The sequence below is a fragment of the Mustela lutreola genome, chromosome 7 (genome assembly GCF_030435805.1).
Source record: "Mustela lutreola isolate mMusLut2 chromosome 7, mMusLut2.pri, whole genome shotgun sequence".
In the NCBI taxonomy this organism is placed as follows: domain Eukaryota; kingdom Metazoa; phylum Chordata; class Mammalia; order Carnivora; family Mustelidae; genus Mustela; species Mustela lutreola.
Genome location: NC_081296.1, coordinates 135,807,171 through 135,834,183, shown reverse-complemented (window position 1 = coordinate 135,834,183; position 27,013 = coordinate 135,807,171). Strand labels below are relative to the sequence as shown.

Here is a 27,013-nt window from a genome sequence, read left to right as displayed (position 1 = left end):
CCTGGGATCAAGCCCCATATGGGGCTCCCTGCTCAGTGGGAAGCCTGGTCTCCCTCTCCCACTCCCCCTGCTTCTGTTTCCTCTCTTGTTGTGTCTGTCAAACAAATAAATAAAATCTTTAAAACAAAATAAAAAAAACTGTATTTATTAGAAGCCTTGATTTTTATTTACATGAACTTCTAATAGCGAAATGAACAAATTAGGTAAAAGCAGATTAATGAAGAAGAAAGTGGAAGCCAACAGTCCTGGGCTCAGAAAGCATTGGGGTGTCCAGGCTCTGCCCATCAGCCAAACACAACAAGAGGATACAACAGCTGTCAGCCCCCCCCCGCCCCCCGCAGAGAAGCAGGAAATTCTCCCTGTGCCCGCCCTCCCCCACCAAGATTGTTTTAATAGTCTGCCTCCTTAGCAGGGGACTCGTGGAATGCTTTTTTTTTTTTTTAAAAGATTCTCAATTCTCCTAAATCAATTTTTGACAGTTCCTGGGATTCTCAAGTTGATCATTTAACACATCATTAACAAGTCTATTATAGGAATTAATTCAAATGACCCAAAACTAATTTTAATTAAATCTCAATCTGCCCAAGGTATTCTTTTTTTCTCCTACACCAACAGGCACCTAAATAGGCCCAGTTCTTTCAAAAATAAGAAGTAGAAAAAGTGCAGTTTTCTGGAAAATTACCTGTCATTTTAAAAAAAGATTCTATTGGGGCGCCTGGGTGGCTCAGTGGGTTGGGCCTCTGCCTTCAGCTCCGGTCATGATCTAGGCATCCTGAGCATCAGGCTCTCTGCTCAGCAGGAGGTCTGCTTCTCCCCCCCCTCTGCCTGGCTCTCTGCCTACTTGTGATCTCTCTCTCTCTCTCTCTCTGTCAAATAAATAAATAAATAAATAAATCTTTTAAAAAAATAAATGAATATTTAACTTTTAAAATATAAATAAATAAATAAATATATAAATAAGATTTTATTTATGTTCTTGAGAGAGAGATGCACACTGGAGCCAGAGGGAGGGACAGAGGGATAGGCTGACTCCCTGCAGAGCAGGGAGCCTGAGGACACAGGGTTCCATCCCCCGACTCCGGGGTCATGACCTGAGCCAAAGGCAGACGCTTAAGCAACTGAGCCACACCCGGGTCCCACTTGTCATCACTTTTAAATTAACCTAGTAAAGTGTACCTATTTATTTCATTCCATGATTTGGCCATTTGATTTAACATCCACCTACTGAAGCTTTAAGAACCCACCATTTTCTAATAGTTACGGATCACGTGTGCATTCATTCAGTTATTCAGCAAATTTATCAAAAGCCTACTGGAAGTCAGTCACTAAGCTGGGGGCTCTTCATGTTATTAATTACATCTCTGGCCAGAAGTAAAATACAACTAAGCACAGCTCTGGAAAATTGAAGAGCACAATTTTAATTTCTTTACTCAGACATGTTTTGCCTTGACTCGTAAATAGATCTTACAGCTAAATTTCCATTACTGGATGGATGTGTGTGTGTGTGTGTGCGTGTGTGTGAAGTGAAAGCTTTTTCTTCCCCCTTTACTGGCTTGCATTTAATTTACTTTTAACCCTTAAGTTTTTAAAAGTGAAATTAATCAAAAGGCAAGGGTCTGGGAAATTCTTTTCCAACACTTTCCGTAAACTCCAATTTTAGACACTTTGGAGTAAACCAAGATCTTCATTGTTGACAAGGTTTATGTGAGTTGCAGAAATTTCCCCCCTTTTAGCCTGTACTCCCCCATTCAATCTTGACTGCCACAATGAGACAGACAGAAAGCGCGAGGACTTTTTTCTTGCATCTCTAGTGGAAACCTTAGCAGCAGACAGGAACTGCTCCAGGTCTGTCAAATGGATGCATGAGAACATTTCTTAACAATCAACCATGTATACTTTGTGTGTATGTTTAAGCCTTACTTTCAGTTATATTTTATTTATTTATTTATTTATTTTTATCAACATATAATGTATTATTAGCCCCAGGGGTACAGGTCTGTGAACCACCAGGTTTACACACTTCACAGCACTCACCATTGCACATACCCTCCCCAATGTCCATAACCCCACCACCCTTTCCTTACCCCCCACCCCCTGGCAACTCTCAGTTTGTTTTGTGAGATGAAGAGTCTCTTTATGGTTTGTCTCCCTCCCGATCCCATCTTGTTTCATTTATTCTTTTCCTACCCCGCAAACCCCCAACACTGCCTCTCAACTTCCTCATATCAGGGAGATATGATATTTGTCTTTCTCTGATTGACTTATTTTGCTCCGCATAAGACCCTCTAGTTCCATCCAGGTCATCGCAAATGGCAAGATTCCATTTCTTTTGATGGCTGCATAGTATTCCATTGTATATATGCAATAGTATTTTAAGCAAGATGTATTTAAGATTTAAGCAAGATTTATTCCCATAGGTTTTCATGTACCGTGGAAGCTGATAACAAAAATGTCTTAGTCATAAAAGTAACATATTCATATGGTAAAATAAAATCCAAGCAGTACAGAATATTAAATGTAAAGTACAGAAGTCCCTCCTCCCCTCCTCAGCCAGCCACCTCCTTTCCCATCCCAGGAACCAGTGCCAGGTTCTCCTTCGGGCATCTCCGACAGCTAGCACTACAGAGCTCAATGGGCTTAGCCCTCTGCTTCCCCTTCCAGCAGCCCTACCTGGTGGTGTGGTGAGACAGCTGTGCTCTGGCTATTTTCCATGTTTTCTTGAATAATCACCACCAAGCTTTGTTTTTAATTCTAGCGGCCAGTCACCTTCATAAACCTAAAGCCGATTTCTTCACTTCAAAGTTAGTACCCACTAACTTTCCACCAAGTACATAATAGAAACCGACACACTTCCATGTCCCTCACCTTCCTTTACCCCTTTCCACACCTCCAGTCTGCTACTGTTTACACTGTCAAGATTTTTCTTATTTATACCCAGTTTATAGCCACTGCTAAACTTCCCATGCTTTACCTGTAACTGACCCTATAAACTCGAAACTAATTAAAAGCAGTAATATGATTTTACTCCACTTGCGTTTTTTCTTCTTCTTCTTTTTTTTTTTAAAAGATTTTATTTATTTATTTGACAGACAAGAGATCACAGGTAGGCAGAGAAGCAAGCAGAGAAAGAGGAGGAAGCAGGCTCCCCGCTGCGCAGAGAGCCCGACGTGGGGCTCGATCCCATATCATGACCTGAGCCGAAGGCAGAGGCTTTAACCCACTGAGCCACCCAGGTGCCCCTTACTCCGCTCGTATTAAACAAAAGAAAGTCTTCCAAGTATCAAAGCTAAGTGATTTCTTTTTTTAACCCTTAACAATTCAAGTCACATTTTAGTTTATTTTTTTAAAGGCTTTTATTTTTTATCTTTCTAAAGATTTAATTTATTTATTTGACAGAGAAAGAGAGAGACAACATGAGAGGGAACATAAGCAGGGGGAGTGGGAGAGGGAGAAGCAGGCTTCCCACTGAGTAGGGAGCAGAGCCTGATGCGGGGCTCGATCCTAGGACCCTGGGAAGATAACCTGAGCTGAAGGCAGATGCTTTAATGACGGAGCCACACAGGTGCCCCAAGTCACATTTTTTTTTTTTTTTTTTTTTTTTTAGAATTTATTTATTTATTTGACAGAGAGAGATCACAAGTAGGCAGAGAGGCAGTCAGAGAGAGAGAGGAAGAAGCAGGCTCCCCGCTGAGCAGAGAGCCCGATGCGGGACTCGATCCCAGGACCCTGGGATCATGACCTGAGCCGAAGGCAGTGGCTTAACCCACTGAGCCACCCAGGCGCCCCCCCAAGTCACATTTTAGTCTTAATTTCATCTTAAATGAAGATGAATAGTTCACCATTTCATAGCTCATTGTATTATCATTATAAAACAACTATTTTAGATCCACTAATTCTGGCTTGGAAGGGAAAAAGGAAAAAATCATATTAAGCTCATAACTGGAGAAAGAACAGTAGCCCCTGTGAAAATATATCCTGCCATAAATCTTACATTCTGACACAGGTCACATCTTTGCTTAGAATAACAGATACTAATAGATAACCTGAAAACCCAAGTGAAGTATTTAATGACAAGCAAATACATACATTTTAACTCAAGTCTAATCTGTTTTAGTTAGCTATAAATCCTATTTGTAAGAAACTAAGTTTAGCATCTCTATCCTAATCTGATTTAGAATGTTTCCTCCAATGATACCTAAGCTCCCATTTCTTTTTTACTGATGAGATACAGCTGCCAGTTAGAATGGAACAAATGCCTCCCGGGCTTGGAAAGCAAGCTTCCAAATGGTTGCTTCTAGTTACAAGAGGACCTGGCTAGAAAGAGCAAAGGCCAAACTACCTGTTTCATCAAAGTTTGAAGATTTATCCCATTAAGAGAAAATTAGTAACAACATCAAATCAAAGATACATTTATATCTTTAAAACTAAATTATCATATTTTCCCAAGTCCTATAATTCTAAGAATATTGGTCAGTATACATGAGGCTTCCATTCAAGAATAATCCTATATGAGTGAATGAGGGATCTTATCCTCTTAGGTCTATAAATTTCTTAAGTCCTCATCATTTAAGAATACAAAGAATATAATAAGGACTAAATCATAAGTCATTAACTCTTACAATACCTCTCTTCAAGGCACCAAAGTATTCATTTAACCATCTACCAAGCATTTACTGCACACCTACTATGTACCAGACATGGTTTTCAACAGAAGCAATGAAGTGAACAAGATAGCCAAAACTCCATGTTTTCATGGAGTTTATATTCCTCTTTGGGAAGACATAACAATTTTGTGAATAATCAAGTCAAACAATTACTGACTCTTAAGTTTCTGGTATAGGCACTATTTAAGATGCAAAGGAGGAGCGAGACAAGGATCCTAACAGGGGAGCTGACATGACACGGAAAAGTTACGTAAAGGGTTAGGGCGCCTGGGTAGCTCAGCGGGTTAAGCCTCCGCCTTTGGCTCAGGTCATGATCTCAGGATCCTGGGATCAAGTCCCCAGTTGGGCTCTCTGCTCGGCAGGGAGATCTCCCCCGCCAATGCCTGCCTCTCTGCCTACTTGTGATCTCTCTGTCAAATAAATAAATAAAATCTTAAAAAAGAAAAAGAAAAACTACATCAAGGGTTAGTGAGTTTTCACACGTTATACAGTGACATCCCTAAGCTATTGATTGCTGACCTATGTCACCTGGCCAACAAGAGTAATGAACACAGAAGCTGTGGTAATATTCGGTGAATATTACACAACAGTGAAAATAATGACTAAGAACTTCACACTCAACAGAAATAATGCAAACAAATAATATTAAGCAAATAAAATGAGTTATAGAACAACTTCCCCAATATGACCAATTTATGTAACATTTAAATACACAAAACAACAGGAGCATCTGGTGGCTCAGACAGTTAACTCTCTCTGCCTTTGGCTCAGGTCATGATCTCAGGGCCCTGCATCGGGCTCCCTACTTAGCAGGGAGTCTGCTTCTCCCTCTCCCTCTGCTCCTCCCCTGCTCATGCTCTGGCACTCTCTTTCTCTCTCTCTCTCTCTCAAATAAAAATCTTTGGGGAAAAAAACCCCCACTGCACACACAAAACAACATAGACAGTCCTTGTTATTGGAATGCAGTCTGTTCCTAAATGTGTGTTACAGTGTGAATTTTCAGGTAGCTGAGTCTACATTACATCATTCAAAAATAGGAAAAACCACATGTTCCTAGCTCACCCCAAACTCCAAACGATATTTTTTCCCAAGCCATGAAATACTCTTAAATATCTACATAATAACCTGCCAAGAATTTCTGTAAAACGGACAGCATCTAAAATACCAGTGACTTATTTTTACCCTGAGACAACAGAAGTGCTCTCGCATGTGTGATGACTCAACGGTGTGGGACAATATGGAGTCCATCATGGTCCCAGGTGGGCCATCCCTCGTCTCTATGAGCTTTAGCACTCCCACATGCTCTGCAAATGTAGGGACATCTGTGGGCCTCCTTTGCTCACCTACTTTCTTCACAGGTTTTTCTACATGTCGCAGGACATTTTCATTGGTAACGTGGGGCAGATGACAGAGATATTGCACAACTCATTTAATAACTCAAGAGGACAGGAGACTGGGTCCTATCAGGGAAAGAGCAGAAGCACGGCGGAAGTGCACTCTACAGCCTCCCCCTGGACTCGTGCCCAGCTGAGAACATGAGTGCTGTTCATATGACAATTTATCAAGGTGGCTTTTGATTCAGACAGTTAAATCTCACAAGCATTCCTGCAAATCATCACAGCAAATAGTGAGCCTGCAAACAGTGGGGGATACTTACTATATGGATACAATTCACAGTCAAAGCATAAAAGTACAGAAAGAGACAATTTCAGGATAATGATTATCTCTGGGGAAGGGGTGAGAGAAAAAAAAAATCAAGAAGGGACACTAAAGGGAGCTTTAGTTATCTTTTTATTTTTAAAAAGTGACATATATGGGGTGAGATATTAACAGTAAAATATGGGATCACGGGTACATTATTTTCTGTACCTTTTCATAAAATACGAAGGACCAATAACGTTCTTCACCTGTCTGATGCACGCCAGAAGCCTGTCAGCATGAAGGAGCCCATAGATTCACAGGAATCTTGAGTTTGATACTGAACCAGAATCTGAATTTGATATTAGGGCAAGAGAACCAGTGTGTCCATGTTTTTTTGTGTCACCCTAACACCCTTCACAAGTCTGCTTCCCGTCAGAACTGCCATCCTGTGCACCTCTCTCCTTCCCCACAACCCCTCTGCCTACACTACTATGCTCAGGCCACAGTGGTCTCCTTGCTGGTCCTGAACAGAGTAGCCTCCCTCCCTAGGCCTTTTTATTCCTGGATTTTCAGGGCCAAGTCCTCACCTTCTTCATATTCTTGCTAAAGTCTTACCTTCTCAGCAACCGTTTTGTTACTGGTTCCCCAGAACCTCTGGTCACCCCCCTTCGCTACTTCCCTTTCTCCCGGGGTACTTATTTTCTAGCACACTGTATAATTTACTTCCTGTACTAGAAACCCCATTATGCAAAAAACTTGGGGTTTTCATCCTTGATGCATCAGGAGTGTCTAGTGATAGCACCTAGCACACAGAGGGCCGATATTTGGTAAAGTGATTGGTAAAATTTTAATTTTTCTATGTTCCAGTACTCTCCAGGATTGATACAACAAGACTCTATCCTCTGCATCTCCAGCACTCCCCAAGTATATATACTCCTCTCAAACCATCTGCTTGTATGCCCATTTCCTGTGCATTCTGATTCAGAGTCTAACACAGAGTGAGATACTCAGTGTCTGTAGAATGAATGAAATTCAATGTCTTGAACATAGAAGTTTCTCTCAGGGCAGGCCACTTCTACTACAAACTCACACCCAGGTAAATTAATTGCAGGTACCTTTTTTTAAAGGTCACCTTAAGGCACAAAGGGCTGTGGCTTGATTCACATTCTTTCACTACAAGAACAGTAAGAAGATGCATTTTATGATGCCATAAAAATAAGCATTACCTCACATAATCAAATCTAAAAGAAATCAGGTAAAATGTAATTAAGATCAGGTAACCAGATTCAAGAAAGATGGTACTTCTCTCTACTTTGGTTTACTTTTTTTTTTTAAGACTTTTATTTATTTATTTGACAGAGAAAGAGAGATCACAAGTAGTCAGAGAGGCAGGCAGAGAGAGGGGGGGAAGCAGACTCCCTGCTGAGCAGAGAGCCCAATGTGGGGGCTCTATCCCAGGACCCTGAGATCATGACCTGAGCCGAAGGCAGAGGCTTAACCCATTAAGCCACTCAGGTGCCCCTTGGGTTACATTTTTATTATCCTCTATTTTGGCAGAGAAGCACTGTGGCAAAAAGAAGTTTGCCTATACTAATTAAAAGTTTTAGAGAGCAATTTTTAAAATATATAAAAGCTGGTAGTGGCAAACTGTAAAAATGGCCACAAATTCTTGGACCCACTTCCCATTTGACGCGGATTATGATTTCCCACGCCCTGCAGTCTGGACTGGCCTCAGTGAGCTGCTTGTTAACAACAGATCAGCCAAGGTCATGGGGTTTCAGCAGGTTCTTAGGGAACGCTTGCTCTGAAGCACCCCTCTCTGGATCCCCAGTCACCATGCGACAAGGAGCCCATGCCTCACAGGGAGGTCACATGAAGGTGCTCTGGTCAACGGCCTCCACTGAGCCCAGTGTTTAAGTCACTTTGGCCCCAGTGACATGAAGGGAAGAAGCCTCCAGATGATCCCAGCCCCCAGCCACCTGGGGCTTGGGTCTTCCCTGGCAGCTCCAGCCCCAGATATTTTGGAGCAAAAACAAGACATCCCTGCTGTGCCCTGACCGAATTCCTGACCCGCAGAATCTGTGAGCACAATCCGATGGCTGTTGTTTCGCACCACTAAGCCTCGGGGGTGGTCAGGGAGGCAATAAATACACTGGAAAATGAGTGCTAACCCAAAGCCTGTAACTAATTACCACATTTCATTTTCTCACCATCGGCAGAGACTAGATTTCACTACTTAGTACAGATAACCCATTCATGCAGAGGTCACACATCACACAGATCTACGTTCTGGGACAGGGCAAAGAAATTATCCAAAATGAACTCTGACGGCTATTAGCCATTCATTTTAGTCACCTGTCTGTATGCTGAATCAATTAAGGTTGATGCACTTATGTGAAGTAACTAGATAATTGCTAGCTATATAAATATATATCTCAGATCAAAACATACTACTTCTACGAACACCAGGAGGAGGAAGGGATGGTAACACAGCTAATGTGAAGAGGGAGTTACTCCCCAGGCTCCATGCTGTGCTCACAACATGAATGAACTATTTTCTTCTCCAAGGAATCAATTCATGAGACTGAAAATGATCAACATGTTGAAAATCTATTTCCAAAAATCTCTCACTAGAGATAATAAGGATATACTACAGATCAGAAAAAAAAAAAAAAAAAAAAAAAAACTGGGAAAAAATTCCGATTTAAGAAAACAGGTTTGCATCAATCAAGATCAGACTACTTCCTTCTTGTTTTCCAATGCAAATCAAATGAATCTGATAAGAAAATATTATATAAATGAGCTCAAGGCTGATAGTGTAAAATCTTTGACAAGAATAAAACTCATTTTAGAAGCATTTAAAAAGCAAGTAAAATTAATCTATGTCTCATACAATGGAAATACTTTTAGAAGTGAAACAAAACAAAACAAAACAAAAATCACAATTGTTCTAACTTTTCTGCAATCAACACTGCCCTCTAGTGATGCAGAAGAAAAGTACAAGAGAAAGCAAGTGTCACATTTTGCTCATTGTTCATTTCAGTGTGTTCATGTCAGAGCGCCGAGTTTGGACTACAAATTCCACCAAAGACAGAATAAACAAATTCAGGATGCCTTTTATTACCTATTGTTCAATTAGAAACTCTTTTGAAAGGCACTGAATCAAGGACATTAATACATGCAAAGAGCAGCTTTTAAATACAACAGGAATGAAACATCACTACACACAGTCAGTTACATCTTCATATAAAATTGAGCAACTCAGAAAAAAAAAATTGTGCAACCCAGGAAAGACCCTGCAGCTTATCACTGAAGACTTATAAAGACAGTAAGACAGTAAGGTTAAAGCCTCCATCTATAGTTACCATCTATAGACAAGAAAGTTCAACAGGAAGCAAGCCAACCTAGTTCTCCTGGCACATGTGTATCAAACATGCTGCAAAGTGTCCGTAGCAACCAAGGCCTCACCCACCTGCCAGTTCAGCCCATCCATATACCCGACTCCTCATTTTAGGGAAAAAGTTCAAGGAAAAGAGCTCGTTTGACTGCTAAGCATTTACGGAGTAGAGGAAATCTTCCAAGAAAACAGAGACTTACCAAGGGTCGTGCCGTCCTGCCCCATGATGCACTTCATAGAGGTGACGATCTGTTCCACGACCGGTGGCGACAGTGACGTGGCATACACGGCACTGTGAGAATGTGTCCGCAGATAGTCTATCAGCTCCTGGGGAGTTCACAGAAGCGAGGCATTAGAGGGGAAGCCTCAGTTCTCTGCAATGTCACTGCCTGCCTTCCAGGTAAAAGCAGACTCCTCCCTCAACAGCCCGGGAAGAGGGCCGCTCATCTGAGATGCAAGCTATCTGCCATGGTCAGAGGACACTCTCAGCGACAACTGTGTCTGATACATGCCAACACCCTCACTTGGGCTGTTTGTTTTTTAAACAGGACACAACTTGAAAGAAAGAAAAACTAGCTTTAAAGAAGCCCTCTAAATTTGGAGAACATCTCAATGTTATAAACAGATCTAGAACGCTGAATTAAAGTGCTTGGACTGCTTCTGAGAAATTCCCTGGGTCTTTCATGAGAACAGGAAAGCCAAACGAAGAAAAACTTTGTATGTCAGTTGCAAGGAGTCCAAAACAATCAGTGGTATATCCCTATTCTCTGCTTTTAACTTCACTAACTCTTTCAATAAAACAGGCACACAAAATAGCTCACGCACCAGACCCCAACAAGGAAACACAAAATATGACTATAAAAGAGTACATCACTTCAAAAACACTAAAAACTGTATAAAAGCCAACAAAACCACAGATATACCAGACAAAAATGATGTCCCAGAGTTTATTCTAAGTCCTCTGGTTTAGCAGTAAATCTCACCAAAAAGCAAGCAACTCTCCAAAGTCAGCCTGGTCCCATTAACAAAAATTTTAGGTAAAAAAATCTACCAAACTTGACTGAAACCAATAATGAGTTTTCCCTAAAGACAATCATGACTAAGAGAAAGTCCATGCTTTAAGCTTCCCTAATGTCAAATTTTAAAAAGGAATTAAAGATACTTATGAGTTCCTACTATATGCCACAAAATACTGGACAATATATTTTTATTAATACTATGGAGGTTTTTTTGACAATAAGTTTTATTGAGATATAATTCACTTTTCTGAAGTGTATAGCTCAGTGGCTTCAGTATGTTCACAGAGCTGTGCAACTTTCATCACTATGAAAATATTTATATATTTAGTTAGTTAGCTATTTTGTTTTTAAGTAGGCTCCACACCCAACATGGGACTTGAACCCATGACCTCAGGATCAAGAGTTGTATGCTCTACCAACTGAGCCAGCCAGGCACCCCACTATCTAATTTTAGAACATTTCATTATCTCAGGAAAAAACCTCATCCCCACCAGCAGTCACCTTCCACTCACCTCATCCCCTCAGCCCTTGGCAACTACTAATCTACATTCTAATTTACCTGTTCTGGATATATCACATAAAATAAATAATATGTGACCTTCTGCGACTGACTTCTTTAAATTAACACAATGCTTTTTTATTTATTTATTTATTTATTTATTTATTTATTTGACAGACAGAGATCACAAGTAGGCAGAGGCAGGCAGAGAGAGAGGAGGAAACAGGCTTCCCGCTGAGCAGAGAGCCCGACGCGGGGCTCGATCCCAGGACCCTGGGATCATGACCTGAGCCGAAAGCAGAGGCTTTAACCCACTGAGCCACCCAGGCGCCCCAACACAATGCTTTTAAGTTCATCCATGTCGTAGAATGGACATACACTATTTTTTCAACCTTTACTACAAGTTTATATGCTGGGCATATTTATCTCTGTTTTACTGATAAGGAAATGGGAAGGTTAATAAATGTTTTGCCCCAGGGCTCACAATGTAAGGGAAATATTCAAACCTAGGTCTCTGTCTCACAGTTCAACAATATCCACCACACCATACTGATTCTCAAATGCCTCAGAGTTCATTACACAATTTTTAAATTGAAAAATACAATGCCTTCTAGTAAACCAGATTATGCAAAATAATCTTTTCCTTCCTGTCTCTATGCTCACCCAAGATGCCTTTGAGGCCAAGGGCGGGGAAACCAGTCTTCTGTTCCCACTGGCTCTCAGAAACTCACTACTTTTGGGAAACCGCGGGTGCAAGTCAAACCCGGAAGAAGACTGGCAAACAGGCAGCACCACTGCGCATCCTTTCACACAAGAGGGTGTTCTGTATGTCAGATCAGCACGTCGTTTAGGACGAAGCTCAAATAAGAAAACAACAAACAATGAACAGAACCAGCCTTTAGTTGCTCAGAATCGCTCACTGAGCAGCTGAAGTGTGAAGCCCGCTGGCAGTGTGAGCCAAAGCCACAAACAAATCCAGATCTCCACATCCTGGTTCGGGATGCTTATCTGCTCCCTGTGAGTCACCAAATGTGGTAGCCAGAAGCACCTGTACCCTTAGCTGCTCAATCCAAAGGGCCTGCTTACCTTCTTCCCCCCGATGTAGCCTCCAGAAGCCCCAAAGCTCTTCGTGAACGTCCCCATCATAACATCCACATCATGAGGATCCAGGCCAAAGTAATCCACCACGCCTCGGCCTGTAGGGCCCAGGGCCCCAATGCTGTGAGCTTCATCCAGGTACAAGTATGCCTTGTATTTCTTCTTAAGAGCAATCACTTCAGGAAGGCGAACAATAGATCCCTCCATGCTGGCAAAATGGATACAAAACACACACATTGAGTCTTTTTAACTCAAAATTAGGAGTTGGCCACCTTACTATTACTATTCCTTTTTCCAACTTTTTTGTTGCTTTTTTAAATGGTTTGACAACTCTGCCCGTGATTTTAAACTGGCAAAGTCAGATGATGCCACAGCTAGGCAGATGTCTAGGGGAAAGGAAACTGGATCTTTTCAAACAAGCACCAGAACAGAATTGATCTTCATTCGCCACAGATGGATAAAGGTCACAGAAGAGTCTTCTAACACGTGCAATTACAGGCAACATTAGATTTTGTATTACACTGCAGATGAAATTAAAATGGCAGAATAAGAGAATAAAAAAGATAGGACATAAGAGAGTAAGTGCAAGGGCTGCAAATAAACCAGAATAAAATCTTTCTTAAAATGACATCATGTAGAATTGGTTTTGACACATTAGAAAACATATTCCAGTTCTTGCCCATACGTACACAAACAGGAGAAAAATAAAGGATGCGAAAAAGAAAGGGGATTTGAAGACCATCAGCATGATGGAAAAAATAAGGAAAAACCAGACAAAAAGACTTCGGTGCTAGTGCTAACTCTGCTTCCAGGTATCTTACTATCAAATCATCAACACTGCCTCCTTAGTGTCCAGAGCGGTCCTAATTCTAGTTCCTTCTGCTTAAAATATTCTACAACTTCCTGGAGCCAAATCAGAAAGATAAGAATAAGAAAGCAGGATTACCTATATATTCCCTCCACAAGGATTAGAATTTTCTTCCAGGGCCTTCGTGTCCGAGGCTGACCATAAACAATGGCATCTTTCAACAGCTTCTCTAGGCTTTGCATATCTGTAGCACACAAAACAGAATTTCAGCACAAAGTACCTTCCTCTTTCTGAACTTTATTTCAGAAATGCAAATACACATTTCTTATTCAGGAAGTGTGTCTCAGACAGCGAAGGACATTAACATAACCAGAACTGAGCAGAAAAAGATAAGGCAAAATGGGTGATCTCCTGCTAGCCTGAATGACAATCTCATCTAAAAGGTAATAAATGTTCACAACCACAGAAATTCCACTAAATGACTGTGGCACAGGCGGTTCCGTTGGGTAGCATGCCTGTGAAATGACCGATGTTTCGTGTTAAACATCTGGCTGTTCACTTTTTGTTTTTTTGTATTTGTGGAATCAACTGTATCTTTAATCCTAGTGACTCATTCAGAAATACATGCATAAAGAAGACTGACCAAGAGTGCAAATAAACAAATGCACACACCTCCTAAAAGGCAAATACGGGGGAAAATTCAAAGTAAACGCCCTGCTTCCTTTCACCTAGGATACACTCAATAAACACTTGTCAAACAGCTTTCTCTTAGCAATGGGCTCAAAATACATCAGTCTGGGCATGCATGAGATTACGTGCTAAGAACACTGGCCTTCAGTTGAGACTGTTCCATGTCTGACTTGATCAGCTCTCCTGGTCCTAAGGACGGTTACCAAGCCCAGAAAACAACCTGTCTTGTGCTACAACTGAGGATCGTAATTCTCCTGTTACTGATAAAGGCTGTGAAGACCACTGCCACCACTACAGTAGGCTTTACACTGAAAATGTCTGCCCTGAAATAATGGCCTTAAGGACCTTTGCCCCCAAATCTATGCAATATTAAGTCTGGGGTACATTTAACAGAGGTGGGAGGCACCCCATCATAAAATGTGATTTTATATTCTCTACTGCTCAGGACTGAAAGAGGGGGTTACAAAGTTATCTAATTTTGCCCTTCCCATGAAAGGACTTTGGTTAGGAAACAGAAGTAAGTCAATAAAAACACATACCACAAGTAAGATGGCCAAAGGTTGTGACTGTATTTATACCTTCAGTTACTCATAACAACACAATACGCTACCTAACCCAGAGACGGGATGCTACCCCAGAAAATACTGTGAAGTTGCTATGTCTGCTGCAGACACCAATGTGTGGCGACCAGCAGGAGACAAATAAAAATGCACTCATTGTTTTAGTTTCCTCTGTTTATAGACAGAAAGGAAGAGAAAAATACTGACTCAAAATTTTAGATGAAAGGAAGTACCTATAGTAGAATGCTTGACCGTATCACCTACTTAGGAAAAAGATTCAATTATCTCTCTTGTATTATGCTCCCTAAATTCCATGCAAATTGAAGACTTAAATAAAAAAATATATCACAAAAAAACCACAAAAAGAAAATATAGAAGAGGGGCGCCTGGGTGGCTCAGTGGGTTAAGCCTCTGCCTTCGGCTCAGGTCGTGGTCTCAGGGTCCTGGGATCGGGCCTCGCATCAGGCTCTTTGCTCGGCGGTGAGCCTGCTTCCCCCTCTCTCTGCCTGCATCTCTGCCTAGTTGTGATCTCTGTCAAATGAATAAATAAAATTAAAAAAAAAAAAAAAAAAAAGAAAATATAGAAGAATAACTTTATGATCTTAAAACAGGGAAGGCATTATGCAAACTCTAAAACTTATAAGACAATAAATGTGCCAATATCAACATTTATTTTTTTTTAATATTTTATTTATTTATATGACAGAGAGAAATCACAAGTAGGCAGAGAGGCAGGCAGAAGGAGAAAGGGAGAAGCAGGCTTCCTGCTGAGCAGAGAGCCCGATGTAGGGCTCGATCCGAGGACCCTGGGATCATGACCTGAGCCGAAGGCAGGGGCTTAACCCACTGAGCCACCCAGGCACCCAACATCAACATTTTAATAAATCTACCAGCAATACACTAAAAACAAAGTTAAAAATGGAACAAAAAATACTGCAACACAGAAGAAAGAATAATTAATAATAAAGGGCCCTTATACTCAGTGGAAAACAGAAACAATTTGAAAATGGCCAATTCACAAAGAAATACAAACACAATTAACTGTATTTAAAAAAACTGTTTAGCATCTAATAATTAAAGAAATAGAAATTAACATGTTATTGACTGATTCCATTAGAAAATATTTTAATTATGGACACTGGGGAGGATATGTGCTACGGTGAGTGCTGTGAAATGTGTAAGCCTGATGATTCACAGACCTGTACCCCTGGGGCAAAACATACATGATATGTTAATAAAAATAATTAAAAAAATATTTTAAGTGATTCATAATGTCCTATGTCGGCCTGTGAGTACAGTCACTGTCATGTTGTTAAGTAAAAATTTGCATCATACTTAGAGGCAATTTGGAAAAGTCTAAAAATTTTATAACCTTTTAACCAGGCATCCTAAGACTACTAGGAATTTATGTTAAGCCATTAATCCGATCACTGAGCAAAAATGTGAGTAGGTAGTTAGTACTGTTTTTAGTAGAAAAATTGAGAAACGATCTTGATGTCCAAACTGAGGGACGGACTGAACGCGGGCACCTCCGCCCGCCACCCTGGCATTAGGGGAGGAGGAGAGTCCCATGGAGTCAAACGAAGTTCATGATGTGTATAGTAAGCAAGGAGGTTACACAATTGTGTCTAATAATGCCATGGACTTCATAAAACAAAATACTGCTTGTATCATCCTCATTATAAAACATCTTAGATAAGACAAAGACAGAAGGAAGAAAGTTATTAGCATGCATAAGCCTTCCATCCAGAGTACAGATCTCACACTTGGGTATTTATTCTTCCAGACTTTTGTCTGTATGTGTACACATTTTGCCAAAAAGAAATGGTATTAGGCGTACAGTTTGGTAATCTTTCCTTCCTACACGTGAGTATTTTAACTACAAAAGTTACTTTTGTATTGTTAATCGTTATTTTGCTAATACACCAGACACTTCCACTTAGGGAGAACGTTCTGGCAGTGCCATCTTCCTCCGTGCCTCTACAGCATCTGCTCACATCTATAGTCCAGTATCTGTTCTGTATCAGTGGTATTCCACTAGTGGTTTCTCTATAGTCTCTTCATTAACCAGTTGGAGATCCTTAAGACAAGACCCTGCTTTTTATTCATCTCAGTAGCCCTGGTGTTACAGAAAGATACACCATAGGCATCTAGTAAACACACACGGAACGAGTGACTTGTAAACAAGGAAGATGAAAGAGTTGAAAGTTAAGTAAAAGGAAAATGTGGTACTTTGTACTAAAAGGCTTCCTTCAGCCTCTATTTCTAATGAGGAAGAGGGTAACTTTTAAAGAACTGGACCAGAAGGACATTTTAAATGTTGTTACATGCTTCATTTGTATCTCCCATTATTAATGTAACTAATGTTACCACTGCCATTAACACAGAGAATATGAAACACTAAGGCCTGCAGTGAAGTCATCAAACTCACTGTTGTGTTTGAAGATTCGAATGGTTGCTCCTGAGAGTCTGGCTCCTAGAACCAGCGATGCGTGGTTCAGCTCATCACTCAGAATCAGGCAACCCTGCAAAACCACCAGCACAGAAAGGTCAGAAGCTAGGGGGAAAGCCTTACTTACACAAATGACAAAATGCTAAAATCATTAATATGCTATTTTATCAAGGAAAGCTTATACAACAGCAAAATTATCAATTTTAAGAAGAAAGGTATACATATTCTTGTTTTGCAAAATTAACTTGGAAGCAGATACAAAATTCTAGCCTTTTAATTTCTTCAGTCCCGTGACAGACTTAAATATTCAGATATGCAGAAAGAGGCTTTTATTTATACCTAAAATCTGATGTATCAGATAGTATTCGTAGGGTGTCAGTTTTCCTGGTTTGACGGTATTCCGTATGAGTTTGGGTATGATGTACTACTACTCATGGGAAAAGATAGGGGACAAGGGCGCTGAGGGAGTAGAGCATTCTTCCTCTCACTCCTAATAATACCTTCCAATTCAATAAGGATTCCACTTACTAATACTCTCCCCACTGACATGAAGTGTAGGCCTCAATTTTGCCTTTAAAATCCCTCAATAAGCTCTACTTTAATATATCTACATGAGTTTCTCCTAAGGCAACAAGAAAAGGCTGAGGGATTTTATTTCATCCCAGGTTCCTACTCTTCCACAGATCAGGCCCTTCAAACCATTATGATGTGAACTCAGCAACAGGTTTTTCTGCCAACAGTATCCTCAAAATACCCAATTAGATTTTAAGACTAAGTTGCAGAAAGTTGTTCTCAGGAGAACAAAAGAAAGAAGACAGATAAACACACACACACACCCACACACTGATTTTAACAAAATATTCTTAGAGGAATACTTAAATTTTAACAGCAGATGTCTAATTTTTACTGTGAGCCAAGTTTTTATTATATTATTAATTAAAGATTTTATTTATTTATTTGACAGAGAGAGACAGTGAGAGAGGGAACATAAGCAGGGGGAGTGGGAGAGGGAGTAGCAGGCTCCCTGCTGAGCAGGGAGCCCAATGTGGGACTCCATCCCAGTCCCTTGGGATAACCAGAGGCGAAGGCAGACCCTTAACTACTGAGCCACCCAGGCACCCCCAAATCTTTGATTATTAAAATAAAAAGCTACTTTGTTAAAAATGTGCGCATTAAAAAGAAGTAGAGTTGGAGGTAGCAGTAAGGGCTGATGGGTTTTAAAATGTATATGTAATGTATACACATGCACGCAGTGTATGCATGAGTTAAGCATATATGCAGATATTTTTCTAGCTCTTTGCACTGAGGGACAAGAAGCAGTGACACCCAAGTGGCCATAAACACAACAGACCTTGATTTCTAAATACCATCCTCCAGTAAAAACAAAAACAAAAACACCAGGGCTGAAAGAACTGGTTGATCCCCAAACTAAAATAGGTTTTGAAGAAAGAAAAAAAAAGAAAGAAAGAAAGAAAAAAAGAAGGAAAAAAAAAAAGCCCAGAACCTCTTGTCCTGCTACAAATTAAGAAAGTGCTCTTGGGGGCGGGGTGGGGTGGTGGGGTGGCGGTAGGATAAGCGCACAGTCAAATGGCACAGGAGCCCATGTGAAAGATCTCCCAAAGGCCAAAACTGGAACAACTTCAGCAACAAAATAAAGGGCAACCGTGTTGGACCCAAATAATAAAATATTCATGAATTTCTACTAATATAAATGAATAGGGGAGAAGCAACAATTCTGCCTTCGGAAGAGTCAAGATAATGAAAGACAAGGAAAGACAGGAACTGTCACACACTAGACACGGAGGAGATCCCATGAACATCAACAGAAAATGGTATTGGTAGAAAAACCTGGTGAAATTGAAATAAGTTCTGTACTTCAGTTAATTGTATTATATCAAGCTTAGTTTTTGGGTTTGATAAATTCTACTGCTGTATAAGATATTAACATAAAAGGAAACTTACAGAAGGGTATACATGAACTCTGTATTCTTTTACAACTCTTCTGTAATGCAAAGTTAATCTTTGAAAAAAGTTAAAAATGGGAAAAAAAAGGCGAGGAGGGTGCAGAAAACAAAGAGATACTGAATTTCTCTTCTGCAAATCTCCAAACCCTTTACTTAACCACTCCTGGCATTCCATTATACCTTAAAAGGATGCCCCTCCTTCCTCTCCATACAATTTTATTTTCTTCTCTTTCCTGCTCATTTTTTTTCTGACAAAATCTGCAATATAACTTGCTATGTGCCTCCTTTTAGACAGCCTTATTCACCATTTCAATGTATCAATCTACTATGATGCTCTATTATATCCTTAGTTCAAAAATAAAATAAAAATTAAATGTCAGCAGTTAAATGCTAAGTGCTTAATATGTTCCGGGCATTAGGTTAAGGGTTTTAAAGGCATTATTACTTTTAATCCCCATTTTAAAAAAATCTATGAAGCAGGTACTATTATTATCCCCACATTACATAAGAGGAAACTCCCTTTTAGAGGAGTTACAGATATTGCTCAAGGTCACAAGCCTAATGAGTGACTCATTAAAAAGCTTCTGCTTCCAGAACACATGCTCTTAATCTATAATATACTGTCTCCGCCTGCCTTTAAAATCAACCACCTCACATAGAAACTTAGTATCAGATTCAAAGAAATATTAAAACTGGATTAGTTCCTGCCTTTAATGGATTAAATGATACTTAGTAACATTTAACTGTAATGTTTGATTTGAAAGATAAATCTTTAAGGTAGTATCTTCCAAGTCTGTATATAAGATCTCTAATTCTATGTGATTAGTTTCTTTCTTTTTTTTTTTTTTTTAAAGATTTTATTTATTTATTTGACAGAGATTACAAGTAGACGGAGAGGCAGGCAGAGAGAGAGAGAGAGAGGGAAGCAGGCTCCCCGCCGAGCAGAGAGCCTGACGCGGGACTCGATCCCAGGACCCTGAGACCACGACCTGAGCTGAAGGCAGCGGCTTAACCCACTGAGCCACCCAGGCGCCCCTATGTGATTAGTTTCTGAACATCCAGGAAAGAACAGGATGAGATCATTTAACCCTCTAGTGTGAAAAATTCTGAGAAATTCCAAATAAGAATCTCAAGACTTATACCACTCAAACGCAGGACAGGAAAGTATTATAATCAATGTGAAGTCAAAGAACCATATATCTATGTCTTTCGAGGTATCTGTCCATTGTATCTAAATTGTTGAATTTACCAACATAAAGCTGTTCTTAATATATCCTTGTTATCCTTTTACTGTCTATCGGATGTGTAGAATGATGGACTCTTTCTCATTCCTGCTACTGGTAATTTGTATCTTCTCTATTTTTTACCCTTACCAGTCTGGCTAGAGATTTATCAATTTTATGCATTTTCTCAAAGAACCACCTTTGGGGGGCACCTGGGTGGCTTAGTTGGTTAGTTGGTTTGCCTTTGGCTCGGGTTATGATCCCAGGGTCATGGAATCGAGCCCTGGGACTGGCTCCCTGCTCAGGAGGGAGCCTGTTTCTCCCTCTCTGTCTCTCAAATAAATAAATAAAATCTTAAAAAAAAAAAAAAAAAGGAACCACCTTTGCTTTCACTCATTTTTCCTAATTCATTGATTTCTGGATTTGGCTTTATTTTATCCTTCCTCTATTTGAAATCTTTGGGTTTAATCTGCTGTTCTTTTTTGAAGTCCATATGTAGAAGGCAGATTCAAAACTTTTCTTCTTTTCTTATTATAAGCCCTTAAAGCTATATATTCCATTTGAGTATTGTTTTAGCTTCATCTCACATACTGTAACATGCTACATTTCTATTTAGCTCAAAGTATTTTCTATTTTTTCTTTCTTCTTTGACTTATGGATTATTTGGAAGTATGTTGTTTAATTTTCAAATATTTGAGGATTTTCAGATATCTTTGTGTTACTGATTTCTAATTTAATTCTATTATGATCAGAGAACACACTATGAACAATTTAAATTTTTAAAAATTTGGGGCGCCTGGGTGGCTTTTCAGCTCGGGTCAGGATCCCAGGGTCATGGGATCGAGTCCCGCATCAGGCTCTCTGCTCAGCTGGGAGCCTGCTTCCCTTCCTTTCTCTGCCTGCCTCTCTGCCTGCTTGTGATCTGTCTGTCAAATAAATAAATAAAATCTTTTAATTTAAAAAAATTTTTTTTTTAATTTGTTAAGGCTTTTTTAATGGTCCAGAAAATGGTCTATCTTGGTAAATGTTTTGCTGTTGTTAGGTGAAGTGTTTCATAAATGTCAATTAAGTCAAGTTGGTTTTGATAGTGTTTTTCAAGTGTTCCATAACCTTACTGAATTTCTGTCTAGTTCTTCTATCAATTATTCAGAGAGTGGAATGGAGAACTGTAATAAAAATTATGTATTTTGTCCATTTCTCCTTTCAATTTCTTCCAATTTTTCCTTCATGTACTTTGAAGCTCTATTGTAGCTCTATTATTAGGTACCTAATTTAATTAGGTACATAACAATTTAAAATTGTTATGTCTTGGGGTACCTGGGTGGCTCAGTGGGTTCAAGCCTCTGCCTTCGGCTCAGGTCATGATCCCAGAGTCCTGGGATCAAGCCCCGCATCAGGCTCTCTGCTCGGCGGGGAGCCTCCTTCCCCTACCCCCCCGCCTGCCTCTCTGCCTACTTGTGATCTCTCTCTGTCAAATAAACAAATACAATCTTTAAAAAATAAAAATAAATAAATAATAAATAAAATCACTATGTCTTTTAGGGGCGCCTGGGAGGCTCAGTCAGTTAAGCATCCAACTCTTAATTTCAGCTCAGGTCTGGTCTCAGGGTCATGGCACTAAGCCCCATGTTGGGTTCCGCACTGGGTGTAAAGTCTGCTTGAGATTCTCTCTCTTTCTCTCTGCCCCTCCTGACCCCCCAATTTGTGCACTTGTGTGTGTGTGCCCACACTTTCTCTAAAAAAATAAAAAATAAAACAAAAACCTTCAGGGCCCTTTCAAGCTGAGAGTGCCAACCCTCTAAAATATGACTTACAAAATCTCTTATCTCTTCTCTCCTTAACTACCCCCTTACAAACTCTACCCACACACAAACTTTTATTATTATTATTACTATTATTTTTAATCTTCATTATTATTTACTTATATTATTACCTTTAACCTGTATCATTGCATGTATTTTACATATATACACATATTTTGCCCATGTATCTCTGAGCAACATGCATTATGATAAGAACAAGTATTAGGGTACCCATGTATTTTCATATGTTAAGTAACCTTCCAATTTAAACATTCTTTCTTTTAAAATTTTAGCCTTTTATGAAATTTTTTATTTCTCAGAATCCCTTTCAAAACTGTATGAAATGAAGAAGGCAAGAGTCATCTAATGGAAGAGAAAGAATCATGGGTTCTAGCAAGAAAGCTTCAACTGATAAAGTCTCCTTGGGATTTACTTATCGAAAATTAGTGACAGAAATATCTTTGGGTAGACCACGTGTAGTCTGAAGTTTACAATAGCCTTGGGCTTGCTGTGTATGCTTTACAAAACAAAACAAAATATGCAAGAATATTTTCATAAACGACAGTCTAAGTCTTACTTTGCCAACAAGAGCAGGAATGTTCATTGAATTTGTTGCAAATCCCATGCCATATGCCATAGCCGCTTCTACTCCCAAGAAACTCGCCACAAGCTTTTCTAGCTCTTCATGCTTGTCCAGGTTTCCTGCACGGAAAAGTTAATGAAGTTAATACCACTAAATCCCAAATTTAAGAACCACTCATTACTTTATAAAAAGAAATCATAAGCTACATGGGACGACCTTTTCAGACTAAGCTCCATGGGAGAGTATTATGAAGAGAAAGGGCTGATCATGGACACCGTAGTTGAACACATTCAGATTCGCCACCTGGGAGGGAATTCCTGTAAAGAAAAAGTTGCCAACAATTTCTCCCATCCCTTCTGACACATGCCAGTTCCAATCTAAGCCTTAAGAGCCTTGCAACATCTGCTTTTGTACTTTTAGAGTCAGCTACCATGTAAAATAGTCTAACTAGATGTTGTAAAGAGAGGCCACATGGAGAGAGAGAGGCTCTGGAGGACAAGAGACTATATGGAAGTGGAATGCAGGGCTCAGTGAGGCCTCACCTCATCCCACTACATGGCTGAGGTGCCAAACATGTAAGTGAAGCTGTCCTGGATCCTCTGTCTTTGTCCAGAATGCCCCGCCCATACCACATGGAGTCAAGATAAATGCCAAGCCCTCCCCAAATTGCGGCATCACAAGCAAATAAATGTTTTCTGTTTTAAGTCACTAAGTTTTAGAACGATTTGTTATGTAGCAAAAGACAAATTAAAAAGCAACCCCCCTCACTTTGTACTGTGATTTTATATCAATACTCAAATCCTTAAGGACCAAACAAGACTGATCAATGATACTGGCTAAATTCAGAAAAGAGGATGAGAAAAAAGACTGCTGAACTAGGATGCTGCATGTTCTCAAAGCTTTAATCAAGTCATTTAACCTCTCTGGGCTTCAGTTTCTGCTAAATACCAGTAATAATATTTGCTCTGTCTACCCCATGATACTGTTGTGAGGATCAAGAGAGAGAATAGGTTCAAGCAATTTATAAAGTATAAAGTGCCATAAAGATGTAAGGTTTGACTACTATATGTCATCATGGCACCATGCTCCTTGGCCACATCATTAAGGACCCTGAGTGGAAATGACCCAGCTACATTTGCCAGTCTTTGGACCCACAAGAAATAATGAGGAATTATTGTTTTAAATAATTCTGGGGTGATTCCTGGTAACAAATATCCTGGAAGTTGCCTTATAATTTCTGTAGTTTTTAGTTCTCTCAAACAAAATCGAAGAATCTGAAATCTTCCTATGAACAAAAATTAATTCTCTTTAGGGGCTCCTGGGTAGCTCAGTTGGTTAAACGCCTGCCTTTGGCTCAGGTCATGATCCTGGGGTCCTAGGTTCGAGCCCCGCATCTGGCTCCTTGCTCAGCCTGCTTCTCTCTCTGCATTCGCACTATCTCAAATAAATGAATAAAATCTTAAAAAAAAACTAACTATCTTTACATAAATCTGTTCACCTTTACATTTTATAGATTTACACTAGTAATAAAAACAGTTAACATTTACTGAGTGTTTACCATGTCACAAGCACTTTACCTGAATTAGCTGATTTAATTCTTCAAACAGTCCTATAAGATAGGAATTATTATCAGTCTCCAATTACTGGTATGGAAACACATTAACCTTCATATATCCATGAAGTCAGTACTAGTAAGTGGCACCCTTAACCACTATAATTTGTAAAAGTCAACATTAAAGTTATAAATGAATCAAATGTTTATGGAATCTTTCTAGACCCACTTTATTATACAATGGAAAAGGTAAATATGTCTCAAAATGTGTTGAAAGCTTTAAAATCATCCATTACTTCAAAAACTATACGGCAAAGTACGTATTTGGATGCTTACTATTCTAGCTCCGTACCAGCATTATTCCCTCCTGAGTAGCACAGTGGAGAACATCAGCTGGTCAAACAGAGCCTGCGCTTACCGATTTCCTGCCGAGTGCTACACACTCCGACTCCATACTCCTCTAGGACTTTGGCAGCTGCTTCTTGACATGATCCTGTATTCCGTGCAAAGCCAAGATAGTTGTAGGAACCCATGTTTATAACGCCTTTAATTATATTCCCTGTGTACCTGTATTTCAATAGCATAAAAGTTCATGAAACTCATGAGCAAATCAAACACTTACATGTGATAATAAACATACTGGTAATACAAAAGGAAGCACAATATATAGGAAATGAGATTATTACAGCCTCAGTGACAAGTAGCTCAAACTTACTACCAATTAAGAAAATGAAAACTAAAATACTAATTTTTGCTTATCAATAATGATAAAGATTTAAAGAATGACCATATCCATGTTAGCCAGGATAGTCTCATATACTGTAGATAAGAGTATCAGCCAGTACTTTTTTCTTTTTTTAGAAGGCACTTTGGCAGTACTTATCATTTAAAAGACATACACACACCTTAACTCAGCAATTTCCACAAACATATGAAAAAATACATGCATAAAGATCCTTTAAGAGTCACTACACAATGGGGCACCTGGGTGGCTCAGTCAGTTTAGCATTCGACTCCTGAGTTTTGGCTCAGGTCATGACCTCAGGGTGGTAGGACCGAGCCCTGAATTGGGCTCTGTACTCAGCAGGGATTCCGTTTGAGATTCTCTCCTTCTCTCTCTGTGCCTCAACTAACCCCCCCCCCGCCCCCACCGAACCTTGCACCCTCTCTCTTAAATAAATAAAGTAAAATCCTTAAAAAAAAAAAGTCACTACACAATTTATCTGTCATGTCCCTTTCCCAGGCACACAGACCAGTGACATCCCACATGTGGAAGCTCCAACAGCCTGGGCCCACAAGTGAGAACAACATGGTTCAGAGGCTCCACCAACCTAAGGCAGACACAGAGTATGAACAAGAAATAAACTGTTCTGTTTGATCTCTGAGGTTTTGAGGTTTTTAACAAAGACTGATGCAGCCCAACATCTATATACTATATACGGCTATACTCTGGGATAATCAGTAGCCACTACTCATAATGAACTTGCTGTGAATACAGATTACCTGCATTTTAGCAAGTAAAAAAGCAAGACATAAAATGATTTCTGTAATATGATCCCATTTTTATAAATCAAAAACTACCTATATGTCACTCCACAGATTCACTACATACATGCCCCACAAAAAACATCTGGAGGACTCCTACACAACAAACGGGTAACAGTGGTCACCTCTGGGGAATGAAGACTTGTGGAGAAGTGGGTTTGCAGAACGGAAATGGTTAGTTGTCATGGGGGAACATTTCATTTATCTGTATTATTTGTCTTTAAAAAACAAAAAAACAAAAAAACAATGCAACCATGTAATACTTGTGCAATCTAAATTATAAAATTTTACGAATATGAAAAGTTTTCCAAACTATTCAATCTATTTAAGTAAAACCATTTCATATGTCCTTCAATCATTTGAGAACTCAGAATACCCAGAAGTAAATTCAGACACTTAATTCTGGTAAGTGGTGTAATAGGACACCACTGTTTATTATTGTTATTGTTGTTTTTCTTTCTAGTAAGTCAAATTTTGTTTTCAATTATAACCCAACACAGTATCAAATGAAATAGAAAAATGCATTTTAAAAATCCAGATAACAAAAAAAATCTGGTAACAACGAACAATATGCAAGGAAACGAAGTGTGTTGTACTGTACTCTCAGCTTCTACTCGCTTTAACAGATTACTCAATTTGCAACAGGATGCATTCTGAAGTGAAGAATTTTTTTTTTTCTTGCTGTCAAGAAATAATTTCCCAACTGAGACTCACTTGAAGGACCAGTTGTAATCATGAGACTGCCTCTCCATGATGTCCACCCTGGCTCCGGGCACACTGCAGATCGGCCGGTTCCAGTTGTCTCTAATCCTCATGTAGAGGTTCCTTGTATAGAAGTTTTCGAAATCCTGATACAATGACACAAAGTCCTGCCAACAGATGGTGAAATACCATGAATTTAACTGAATCACCTTAGAAAATTTTTACAACCTCCCCTCCCATGTTGCAAGAGTGCTTGAGAATGAGAGGTCAATTACATTGAATTAAGTGATAAGGAAAACATTTGCAAAGGCATCAATTCTTTACGTTTAAACAACTTTAAAACAACTCTGGGAGCATCTGACGGGCTCCATCAGTAAGAACATGCAACTCTTGATCTCAGGATCATGAGTTCAAGCCCCACAATGAGCACAGAGATTACTTTAAAAAAAAAAAAAAAAAAAAGTAAAACAACTCTTAATCAGGTGAATGTCACTCAGCTCTGGTGGTTAACCTGTATGACATGGTTGTAAATAACTATCTGACTGCATGAATATAAAGCCAAAGAAATTAACTCAATTAGTAGGCGTCATAAAAATAAAACTTAGTTGTACAATTCTGTCATCTAAATGGTTTTCCTTGCTAATAACCTCAAAAAGACTTCTCTTCTGCCTCCCAAGTCATATATTGGGAAATGCCATTAAAAAAAAACACTATAATTTTGGGACGCCTGGGTGGCTCAGTTGGTTAAGCAGCTGCCTTCGGCTCAGGTCATGATCCCAGCGTCCTGGGATCGAGTCCCACATCGGGCTCCTTC

The 27,013-nt window shown here is 39.6% G+C and overlaps 1 protein-coding gene and 1 non-coding gene across 2 annotated transcripts in view; both read right to left on the bottom strand.

The window, feature by feature from the left end:
* SPTLC2 (serine palmitoyltransferase long chain base subunit 2) overlaps window positions 1-27,013 on the bottom strand; it is a 106,365-nt gene that overhangs the window by 40,552 nt on the left and 38,800 nt on the right. Inside the window, exons 3-9 of the mRNA XM_059182691.1 lie at window positions 26,212-26,366; window positions 24,371-24,519; window positions 22,395-22,519; window positions 16,808-16,901; window positions 13,265-13,370; window positions 12,307-12,526; window positions 9,903-10,029 (exon numbers count right to left, since the gene is read on the bottom strand). Coding sequence (XP_059038674.1) covers window positions 9,903-10,029; window positions 12,307-12,526; window positions 13,265-13,370; window positions 16,808-16,901; window positions 22,395-22,519; window positions 24,371-24,519; window positions 26,212-26,366 — 976 coding nt within the window. The remainder of the gene's footprint in view (window positions 1-9,902; window positions 10,030-12,306; window positions 12,527-13,264; window positions 13,371-16,807; window positions 16,902-22,394; window positions 22,520-24,370; window positions 24,520-26,211; window positions 26,367-27,013) is intronic.
* On the bottom strand, window positions 1,733-1,864 carry LOC131837782 (small nucleolar RNA SNORA31). Its single transcript, XR_009356365.1, has one exon. It is a non-coding gene; the product is annotated as a small nucleolar RNA SNORA31 (small nucleolar RNA).